Raw genomic sequence first — 11,739 nt, 5'->3', positions numbered from 1 at the left:
TTCTTTCAGTTTGCATGAAATAGAAACAGTGTACAATGCGAGCTTAAATGACAAATACTGTTGACTAATATATGATAAATAAATCTAAATGTCTATTTATAGTACATTGTTGGTTTATAAGAAAAGTGTGTACACATTAAAAGACTAAGTTAAGGTAAGAAAAATGCCTTCTGCATTCTGTCTTCGACCAGAGAAGTCAAGTACTGTTTAAACTAAGCAAACCACAGCAAAAAAAGTCCCCTTTAGAAATGCTTATTACGACATTTGAAGCTGGTACAACTAGTACATAAGAGGTATACTGAAATGCGGTTACCTTTATCTGCCCAGGATCTACTACCAACAGCAGTCAAACAGAAAAACAGTAATGCAAAGAAAAACATGTAAATCTACCCAAGAACACATTCATAAGGATCCTGCTTTCCAAAAGCTTTAGAATTATCAGAGTAAATATGCAGGAAGAAAAAAATATATATATATACTACTAGTATAAATGTTTACATGAACTATTTTCCTATCATATATATATATATATATATATATATATTTCAAATCATTGCAAAGTCCTATATACACATTAAAAAGTAAAATAAAAGGAATGTTAAAGTTTCCAGTGCAAATTCTAATATCGGTATTTCCAGTGCAAAACATGTACAGTACTTGACCTGCAAAAGCTTAATGGATTATGAAAGCAAATGTCAATCAAATGCAGTGAAAGCATTCAATGAAATTGTATCCCACTGTCTGTAAAATGAATCCCTGTCAGTTGTCTACTTTTATGATTTACATGTAAAAAAAAAAAAAAAAAAATCTAACATCTTAGAAAATTAAGATAAAGAGTCTTAAAATTTTTACATGACATCTTTTTCATAATATACAATTTAAGGCATTAAAAGGTATTCATCCCTAGATTTTTCTCTTTTTTGCATTAAAAGGCCATTAAGCACAAGTCCAGCTTTAAACATGAAATTGCAAGTACTCACCCATATAGATCACTATACATACTACAGGACGAAACACCTGGAGTCTTGCCTCTTAAGGAGTCAGATTACAATATTTGGCATTAAAGCAAAGCAGTCATCACTCTGCTTGCATTTGTTCCCTGATGTCTGAAGGCAGCGTCTCAAACAGCACGTCTTCTACGACAAGTCCACTGCACTTTAAGGTGCGACAATAGCCAAGTTCAGCTGGTAAGAACTCAAAGTGATTACCCTTTAACTCCAAGTGAGTCAGTACACCTAGGAAAGAAATCTTTGGTGAGAGGACAGACAGCATGTTTCTGCCAAGCTTCAGAGTCTTCAGCTTCTTACAGAAGAAGAGCTCATCAGGAATATTTTCGATTTTGTTACAACTAACAGAGAAGTACTGAAGGCTTTGGAGAACGCCTATCTCCGGTGGGATAAAACGGATGTCATTGTTGGAAAGATCAAGGTAGCGCAGTTTGTTGCACAGGAGCAAGTGTGAAGGTAGGATCTCGATCTTGTTGTGGCTGAAGTAGAGGCGCTCCAAGCTGGTGAGTTTTTTTATGTGTTCTGGTATAAAAGCGATGCCGTTGTGCCAAAGCTTCAGACAGGTCAGCTTACGGAGGTGCTGGAAGCTGACAATCTCTTCAATGGTACGTAGATTGTTCTCTTTCAGATTCAATGTCTGCAGATTAGACAGGCTGAAAATGGCGTGTGGTATGCGCTCAAGGTCACAGTGCACCAACTCAAGTTCTGTAAGATTCACCATCTTTTTCAGGTTGTTTAGCATGACCAGTTTGGTGCCATCATTGCAAATACAGAGGCGTTGTAGATGGCTGGCTACATCCACAATGGATTGAGGGATCTTGGTGAAGTTGCTCTTGAGTGTCAGTGACTTCAGCGCTTTGAGTTCTCGTAGAGAGTCTAGGGTCACATTCTTTGATGCATCAGAACTCAAAGAGCCAATCAGATGGAGTTCTTCCAAGTTTCGCAACACATACATCCACTGTGGAAGTTCACGACCATCATCAAACTTCACTCGCAACACCTTCAAGTTCTCCTTGAGGAAGGCAGTGGCTGCACTGTGGATCTTGAGTGAGCACTGGTAAAGCGAAAGCTCCTGGAGATCCTCTAGTTGGACAATGGCTGCTGGTATAGTAACATTATTAATAATCTCAAGCTTCAAAGACTGCAGCTCTGTCACCTCAAAGATGGTATCTGGGAGACCAGACAGCATGAAGAGTTGAAGTTCTAGCCTGTTATTGCTGTTGGTCTGCAACTTCTGCCGAAGCTTATCAGCTGTCCACTCGTGGTTGAGGTTGAGCTGTTTCAGCTTGTTTTCACTCACAGTCTGCAGCTTCTTGCAGAAGAAGAGCTCATCAGGAATATTTTCGATTTTGTTACAACTAACAGAGAAGTACTGAAGGCTTTGGAGAACGCCTATCTCCGGTGGGATAAAACGGATGTCATTGTTGGAAAGATCAAGGTAGCGCAGTTTGTTGCACAGGAGCAAGTGTGAAGGTAGGATCTCGATCTTGTTGTGGCTGAAGTAGAGGCGCTCCAAGCTGGTGAGTTTTTTTATGTGTTCTGGTATAAAAGCGATGCCGTTGTGCCAAAGCTTCAGACAGGTCAGCTTACGGAGGTGCTGGAAGCTGACAATCTCTTCAATGGTGCGTAGATTGTTCTCTTTCAGATCCAATGTCTGCAGATTACTCAGGCTGAAAATGGCGTGGGGTATGCGTTCTAGGTCACAGTGCACCAACTCAAGTTCTGTTAGGTTCACCATTTTTTTCAGGTTGTTTAGCATGACCAGTTTGGTGCCATCATTGCAAATACAGAGGCGCTGTAGATGGCTGGCCACATCCACAATGGATTGAGGGATCTTGGTGAAGTTACTCTTGAGCATCAGTGTCTTCAGCGCTTTGAGCTCTCGTAGAGAGTCCAGGGTTACGTTCTTTGATGCATCAGAACTCAAAGAGCCAATCAGATGGAGTTCTTCCAAGTTTCGCAACACATACATCCACTGTGGAAGTTCACGACCATCATCAAACTTCACTCGCAACACCTTCAAGTTCTCCTTGAGGAAGGCAGTGGCTGCACTGTGGATCTTGAGTGAGCACTGGTAAAGCGAAAGCTCCTGGAGATCCTCTAGTTGGACAATGGCTGCTGGTATAGTAACATTATTAATAATCTCAAGCTTCAAAGACTGCAGCTCTGTCACCTCAAAGATGGTATCTGGGAGACCAGACAGCATGAAGAGTTGAAGTTCTAGCCTGTTATTGCTGTTGGTCTGCAACTTCTGCCGAAGCTTATCAGCTGTCCACTCGTGGTTGAGGTTGAGCTGTTTCAGCTTGTTTTCACTCACCTCTGAGAGAAACACTGCAAATCTCTTGGAATATAGGGGATCATACTGGTCAATCATGTGCAACATGAAAGCAAAGTCATTCTTTACATCTGGGATGTCATCAATTCCGGTCTCTTGCCTGACATATTCAAAAGAGTATTCCTTGAGAGAAATATAGAACAGCCAGTAGGATGTATAAAGGCATATAAGTCCGTAAACTCCAACAAAACACAAATAACAGTAGGAGAGCTTAGAGAACAAGTGGGCCATAGTATGATTGCAACAGAAGTACCGGTAGCCCGTCATGTCCTGCATGTTCTCAGTACAGGTAACATTGAACCTAACCTTTGACACCAGAGTACTGTTGTACGCAATTATAAGGATAAACTTGAGCACTTTTACAACAGTTTGACGGACATACATCATATATAATATATCACCCTCCTCCACATGCAGGCGGAATTTTTTGACCTTCTCAAACAAGGCCTTGGCTTGCTCTCCTTCCTTCTTGTCAAGGACACTTGCTGCTGGCTTGTCAACAACAATCTTTTCAGGAATGGATCTTAAAGACTGAGTTTTTTCCAGGTTGCTCTCGCCAATTGGAGTATCAAGGTTTGACCTACTGGCACTGTTCTTCTTGTTGTCCTTCTCCTCAGGATTCTCCCCAGATACTTCTGAGAGTGCCCTCGTAGTCCATTGAGAGTCAAAACACTTGCCCAGGATGGATATAAAGTGCTCAATTTTAGAGCTGGAGCCAGGAAACTTGAACCAGAAATTGCTGCACACCATGAAAATGATGGTATGTATGAGAACCAGGTAAGGGAAGTACTTAGCATACCAATGCAGTGCCTTTTCGTAGCACATTTGGTTTATGTAATTATACTGCTGAATATCCAAGTTCGTCTTCAGTCCTTTCAACTCATGGACAGGCACTATTGATTCATGATTTGTAGAAGGAGGTGGGCACATCAGCTCTGTCTGGTTTGGCGAGAATGTCCTTTGAGGAAGGCATATGATTTTGTCTTGCATCACCTAAAAGGACAGAAGAGAGAAAGAGAAGAGACAGAAATTTGCATTAAAGTGTGGTAGGGTGGTAGTTAAACCAGCATCTTTCCATGTACATTCTAACTATCTACCGTATTGGCCCGAATATAAGACGACCCTGATTATAAGACGACCCCCCTTTTTCCAGATGTACCTTTTGGAAAAAGGCTTTTTAAAAACCAAATCTTGTTTTTTCTCAGTAAAACACATTTTGTCTTCAATTATTTTCATATTGCATATTTTTCCTATTTTAATTTTTGTTTCGAAAGGATATATCATTAAAAAAAAGAAAACAGGTAGCCCATCTGAATTAGGACATTTAGGCTATCCATCTAATAGTAGTCCACCAATATCTTATTAACAGTAGACATTTAATCTTACTGTAGTCTTCAAATCTGGGTACTGTCTTACGTTTTAAAATCACAAAGGGAGTTTGGTCCCATCAGGCTAACGTGACAGTCACGACTCATGCAGCTGTAAGGTTTTCTTTTTCTTTAGTTTTTACTCGCGATCTTTACAACACGTATTACGTATTTCATGGCACACTCGTTTTATGTGTATTGGCGCCACCTATTGTTGTGGGTGTATTATTGACATGTCAAAGTCTAGACCCTGAATATAAGACGACCGCGTTTTTTCAGATGTATTTCCAAGAAAAAAACATCGTCTTATATTCGGGTCAATTCTACCATTCTAACCAATCTACTATCCATTCTATTTGGTCTTCCAAAAGAGGATGATATCTGCTTCGTCATGCCTAGAGCTGATCCGTGCTAGTCAGCTTTCACCGTAGACAAAGCGGAGTCCAGCCCGGGGTCGTCACGTGGTTGTTGTAGAGTAGCAGCTTGTTGTTTGTAATTTCTCCGATCACAAATGCAGACATGGTTTAATGTTTATGTGGCGCGATGCAACGCAACGTGTAAAAAAACAGTATAAGTCATTATAATCCGTAATTATGTCCCCACTGGATGCAACAAATGCCTCATTTATAATGGGTTTTAATGTTTTTGTCTCGTCGCTCTGGCCGGGACACGGCATCACAGTATGGTAAGGGGCGTAACATTTCCGTCACACGCTTGAGGTATTCGGCCAATCACAGCACACCTCGCTTTTCAGACCGATGAGCTTTGTAAAAATTGACACGTTTCAGAAAGGCGGGGCATAGAGGAGAAACAATAATGTACAGTATGTGGAAAATAATGTTTTTTTTTAACCTTAAACCGCATAAACACATTTAATTACACCAAATACACAAAATAATGTTGTTTTTAGCAACATCATATGACCCCTTTAATATCCCCAAGTATGCAAGTAATTTTATCTGGATATAAAAGAATCAAAGATAAATGCTAATGAACCTCAAATGCTGAGAGCAAATAAATAAACCTCAAGAGTGTAAAAGACAGCAGACGAGGCCATTTTATGTACTGTCTGAATTACAATTCCACACCACCCATAGATTGCCAGGAACAGTGTAACACTATCTGACAAGGAGCATCTCTTTTGAGATAACTATTTTGGTCCTCTGACATCAGTGTTGTGACTCAGACAGGAAATGAGAAATCATTACACTGGCCATTTGAATTTAAGAGGGGGATGAATTACCTTTGGGTTAGCAGGAAAAGGTGCTCCATGACTACTCAACACACCAGGCAGAAAAAAACAAACAAAAAAAAAAACCTTTCACTAGAACTGAAAAGCAGTAAACAAAAGCATTCTGTATTTGATTCAAGATGTGTGCACTTCCCCCCCTTTTCCTGCAAAACAGTTTTAGTTTGTCTGGTAATTACACCATGTGGTTTCTGTCTGGAAAGGTAATGAGAAACAAGAAAAATCAGCTAAAAAGAGAGGGAAAAGATTGTGAGAGCTCTACACAGCACTATAGCGTAGCACAAACACAACAGGCTGGCTGCTGAGTAAAGCCTGCTAATGAAGCATCAGCTCTGAACATGGCATCTCTGCAGTAAAATGGATGTGAGGTGCAGCAGCCCCAAGTGCCTAATAAAATGTGCATTATGCACTACATGGCCACTCAAAGTGCCCCCAGTCAAACATGGTCATTTAGCAAAGAGGAGGCTATTTATTCTCCCTTCAGAACCACAGGACTATGCCATGACGTTAGTAAAAGCATTAATTAGGTCAATTAATACTGCCTTCACTGGGATCATCACGAACTTCCAACCGCAATTCACAAATTGCAATACATCATGCAGCTGTGCCATTCTTTGATGCACACCTCCAGGGACAGTGGGGGATACTCCCACCCTAACAATGGGTTCCTGTTAATGTTTGTTGAGACTAAAAATAATTATGATCATCTAGGAATTGAAACTCAAGGGCACGCGTGCTGCTTGAAGCTCCACCCACTAGTTTAGGAGGCCGAGTAGCTTTACTACAGGAGTCATTTTGTGTTTATAGAGGGGCTGCCATGAGGGGAAGGAGTAATCTTTTCGAGTGGGGTGAGTGGAATTTAGCTATTTTCCGTTAGCAAACTCCCACTTCTAAATGCAGTATGCACTGCCCAACAGTGGGCTGTTCATGCACAGAGGAAATTCATCTATGGTGTGAAGTCATTCATTATTCCATTGCTGTGGATCAAGGAAGACAGTAAAAGTAAAAACAGCAGTTAAAACCCTTGAAAGACCATAGTGCTCTTTCGGTATGTGGCTTAAGGAGAAGAATTGTAATATTTACCTGCAGAGTGCATCCAAACACACCTATCATGAGCATGACCACAGAGAGGTAGTCTGTGAACACATCCCACCATGGCTTCAGAACCCGGAATGCTGGCTGCTGTTCCGTGAACTGCCGGAATTCTGTCACTGGAATCATACTCCTGTAAAGGCACAATTAAGAATTATGAATTGGAAGAAATACATTAAATGCTGACAAAAAAAAAAAACAGCTCATATGCTAGCCTAGAGTTGTCACAATACCAAAATTTCAGTAGTTTTTGATAAATTCTTCATTTTTTTTTCAATTAATAACACATTTCTTTAAAAAGGGCAAGTAATAAAATGAAGACAAAAGAAACATTACACAATCATCACAATTTTGATTTCATTCCTGCATTCAAAATCAGTTATCCCAAACCTTTGCAGTTTGCAATGAAATTGGCTACAATGCATAACATTTCAAAAAACACACTGTAAACAAAAAAATCTGATGGTCTTCACAGGCCGAGCACACAACTAGCCTGCTGTGTGCATGGGAGCATTTGAAAGCCATGGTATTTTATGGTACTTTTGACAACACTGCGCTAGACTAAATATAAATTGATGGGCATTTAAAATAAATAAGCTATGGTATGACAGTCTACCAGCATTATAGTATGCAGCATGTTGAAACATTTTTTGTTTTCTAATTATTGTTTAATACTGTCCTCTTGTTCTGTACAAAATAAGTTAGTCCTTATAGCTGAACTGGAAGAGCATGATGGAAAGGAGATGGGTTCACTGGCAAATCCATAAACACAAATGTATTTAATGTTCTACTTTTTTTTTTTAATAGCCAAAGAATTATAACCTCAATAAGGAACATTTGTTTACACAGGAACAACACATTTGTATTTGAATATTTAAATGTGCATTTGACTGTGTGAAAATCACACCTCCACCTTTGTATGCATTTAGCAAACGCTTTTATCCAAAGCGACTTACAGTGCATTCAGGCTATACATTTATTTATCAGTATGTGTGTTCCCTGGGAATTTAACCCACAACCTTTGCGCTGCTAACGCAATGCTCTACCACTGAGCCACCTTATTATTATTATTATTATTAAATGGCTGCCTGGAATAGTGGTTGATTCTTGATTCAACTACTACATTCAGCAATAAAATATTTCTGAATAATGACCATTGTCCAGGGCAATGCTGTATAACTGGCTGGGGCTGCTCATTCATTAGCTATATATTCTTTCCCTTCACAGTCTAAAGTAAACTAATGAAATAAATGTAAATTCAAATTCATGCATCTATTTATTTGGCAAATATCCAGGTAATATGCAAAATAAAATAGTGCAAAACAAAAATCTTACTTTAAACTTTAGTGTGGGAACTGGGATATCAATACCTTGGTGTTTTATTGCAATAAATAAATGTCTTGAGGTACAATGACAAATGACCTATGAATCCTGAAAGACACTGAATTTAGGTCAACTTAAGTATTCAAGACAACACTGTCATGAAGACCAGCATAATATACCCTTACATTCTAATGATTCCTAATGTAGCCAGTCTGCCAGTCTTCCTCTAACCTCTATTGTGCTGCACTTTTTGCATCATATCATACACAAAGCATATTCCACTGGTCTTATTAATTATTGAGATTACTGCTGCATATGCTTCACTTTGCAGCAGTCAGCCAGTCAAAAAAAGAGGTTTATATATAATTATATATATATACAGTATCCACATAGTTTGTACTTTTATAAATATTTCTCAAGAAAAGAGACAACATCAAAGCTCGCATATTTAGGTGCAGTCTGCCTGTATTCAATGCAGAGAATGAGTAGCCACAACAACCATTATAAAAAAGAAACCCAGGGGTAAAAGAACTTCGCTGTATATTATGCAACATGCTTCAACAGGCAGTTTTCTTCAGACAGTGCAAAATATTTGGACATTCGTGAACAGCTGCAGCAGTTCAAGTATCTGGAGCTCCTGATTCCCGGCTGATTTTGTTACAAGATATATATTCCCCACTCGGGTTTGAAAATGCACACAAATCCCTTTGCACCTCCAGGAGCATAACACAATTATAAAAACGAATAATTGTTAAAAGATACAATTTCATGACATTTATTTTAAATACTGCACTATATTCAGACGTTACGAGACGGAAACTAATAAAATGTTGGCAGACTGAATGGGGGAAAAAATCCAAAGTGTTCTGATAGACAAGAAATAAGCAGTGCAGAAATGAATGGGGGGTATATGCATGTTGCTGCCAGAACCGCTTTTTAATCTAATAGCTTTAGTATCCTAGAACTCAGCTAAGTAGAGATTTGTACCATCTCTTGGAGCAGCTCTTCCTGCCAGGAAATGGGGTGATTCTCAAATATAGTCGTGGAAAAAAAACGTTGCACGTCTGAATCACATCCAGTCATCAGGATGAAGAGATCACTTCTAGAAGGCTCGGCAAAAACATTAGATCGCCGTTTTGTAATGTTACGTGAAGACGATTTCCTCTGCTCGAAATAAACAACATTCCCTCTCACAGGACAAAACATAAACAATGCACGTTCACTCTTGCGATTTTTATTTCATTTTAAATTCGCACATTTGTTTCTCTCGTAGGCTACATTAAGTTACGTATATTAAATAGAGGCCTGTCTGTCTAATCACTTTGGATATACAGTAAATAATATAAAATAAATGTAAGCTAAACAAAAAAAGAATCATAATAACTTTTACTGAAGCAAAATTTTAATTGATAATCTATTAGCAATATCGACACTTTCTCCGCTGTCCTCAATTTTCTTTCGTCTCGAGCATTTGTTTTAGTTAATTCATCAAATTCGCTCCACTAACACGTATTTAAAACAATAACTGTACCACGTTTTCTTCCTGAGGGGGTTTGAAAAGTTAAACGCTGCCCGAGCGCGTTTCGATGTTTCAACGACTATCCCACAATTACGTCATGAAGATGAAATTATTCAACATAAACATCTGCAATGTTAACGTTTGGTTGCAAACGCCGATAACTCGAAGGAAACGGTGCAGGTTTTGACTCACCTTTAAATGGACTGAAGGCGCGTTCTCCGTCTACAGCTGAGGGTTCTAGCGGGCACTGTGGCATGTCCTTGTGGCTGCGGCTCTCAGTCAGTCTGTCCTCCAACTGCTATAGGCTGAGCTGCCGTTGGGCGGGTCTTCAGTTCACGACAATAGCGTTCCCAGAGCCACCTTTCTCATTTTCCGTTTAGATTGTGCGTGTTACTCTGTCGTGAAACACATCTGTCCATGACCCACAAGCACCTCATTGTTACAGCAGCTCTCAGGGGAATATCCTCCACATCCCCAGCATTTTAACTAAGTAAAATAAAGCCATTTCCTGTGCGTCACGCTAAAGTTAATTATGGTTTTAACAGTTTTTACAGTCTTTGTTTAAACTAAAAAAGATGGGAGAATGAGCTGTAGAGATACTGTATCAAGCAAAGCAGTGGTTTATTGTAAAACACTGTAATTCACACAGGGTTTCTGACATATTCTTATTGAATGACCCAACTTCACAGAGAGAACTAACTGAACAACACTTCAAGAAATGTAATAAAAGTTTTAAAACATGAGTAATGTGTATTTTTAGTCCTTTAGTGTTTATTGTTAGTATTTATTTAAAAAAGATATCAGAAACGGTAACTAACACCAATGAGCCACGAAAGTGTAGGCTACACAAGCTATTCATTACTGCCATCCTCCTCCGCACCAGCCATAGCAGACGTTAACTTGAGTATGTCATCCCACTGTCTCCATAGCCTCAGTACTAGATCATATGTTTACAGCGTGTCTGATTGGCTGCACCATCTGCCTCAGGCTTGCTTGCACGCTCCCTCTTTGTTCTCCGGAAACCCTCTTTGACATTGGGTGGCAGAGACTTTAGAAGGTCTTCCTCAACTAAAAGCCTATTCACTGTAAGGCTGTGGCACTTTATCAGCTCTGCTGAAAGACTCCACAGCTGGTTGCCTTGGAAATAAGTTAGAACACTTACTGATCTGTGCTGGAACTCTGTGCTTTTGTGGAAACTTTTGTGATCAAATACATTTCTTGCCATGAAATAATCCATTTAAAGCACATAATTCTAAATAGAAACATATGTACAGTGTACATGACTGAAATTTGTTTTAAACAAATGTGTGTATATGATAAAATTGTCATTGTGTTGTTGATTAGCTGCATAGCTAATCACCCTTGTAAATGCACAGACAATTTTTCAAAGTGTCATGTCAAGGACAAAAAATAATGACCCACCAAATTTGTTTCAGAGTGATTTCTTTCCTGCAGGTGGGAATGTCCAAATATAGTCTACTTAAGATCTAGGAGAATAATTATAGTGTTGCTCTACTCCTAAAAACTCCAGAACATTGCAGTGGTGAGTTTTTTTTTATTTTTTATTATATAAAGTTTTGCAAAATTGCATGGTCTCTCTGCCTTTATCTTATACTACTCTATACATTTGGGTAATTAAGGGCCATATTAAAGGTTTATGATTTTTAAAGTTATAGTTGACCCAAAAATGAAAATTTGTTTATTATTTACTCACCTTCATGTCAATCTAAACAACATCTAAACAACCTTTTTGTCTGTGGAACATAAAAGATATTTTAAGAAATGTCTCAGTCTTTATCCAAACAACTCAATGGTTCCAACAAAAAAAAAAAAAAAAAAAAAAAAAA

General features: G+C 38.9%; 1 protein-coding gene across 1 annotated transcript; it reads right to left on the bottom strand.

Annotated features, from left to right (window-relative positions):
• Nucleotides 1–911: 911 nt before the first annotated feature.
• Nucleotides 912–10,133, bottom strand: LOC107675427 (volume-regulated anion channel subunit LRRC8C-like). The gene is made up of 4 exons (XM_016469759.1): nucleotides 10,085–10,133; nucleotides 7,042–7,183; nucleotides 3,181–4,335; nucleotides 912–2,163 (listed from the first exon to the last, which is right to left on the bottom strand). The coding sequence occupies exons 2-4, from the start codon at nucleotides 7,177–7,179 to the stop codon at nucleotides 1,078–1,080; spliced, it is 2,379 nt and encodes a 792-aa protein (XP_016325245.1). The 5' UTR covers nucleotides 7,180–7,183; nucleotides 10,085–10,133; the 3' UTR covers nucleotides 912–1,077.
• Between the last annotated feature and the right edge of the window lie 1,606 nt (nucleotides 10,134–11,739).

This window comes from Sinocyclocheilus anshuiensis, unplaced genomic scaffold, assembly GCF_001515605.1.
Source record: "Sinocyclocheilus anshuiensis isolate Anshui unplaced genomic scaffold, SAMN03320099.WGS_v1.1 scaffold1696, whole genome shotgun sequence".
Taxonomy (NCBI): domain Eukaryota; kingdom Metazoa; phylum Chordata; class Actinopteri; order Cypriniformes; family Cyprinidae; genus Sinocyclocheilus; species Sinocyclocheilus anshuiensis.
Note: the sequence above shows the minus strand (reverse complement) of the source record. Positions and strands in the feature narration are given on the sequence as shown.

Excerpts from the sequence above, each read along its gene's own strand:
- LOC107675427 (XM_016469759.1), bottom strand. The coding sequence starts at position 7,179 with ATGATTCCAGTGACAGAATTCCGGCAGTTCACGGAACAGCAGCCAGCA. Across the intron at positions 4,336-7,041 it reads TGTTTGGATGCACTCTGCAG|GTGATGCAAGACAAAATCAT; the intron begins GTAAATATTACA and ends CTGTCCTTTTAG. Across the intron at positions 2,164-3,180 it reads TCCCAGATACCATCTTTGAG|GTGACAGAGCTGCAGTCTTT; the intron begins GTGACAGAGCTG and ends ACCATCTTTGAG.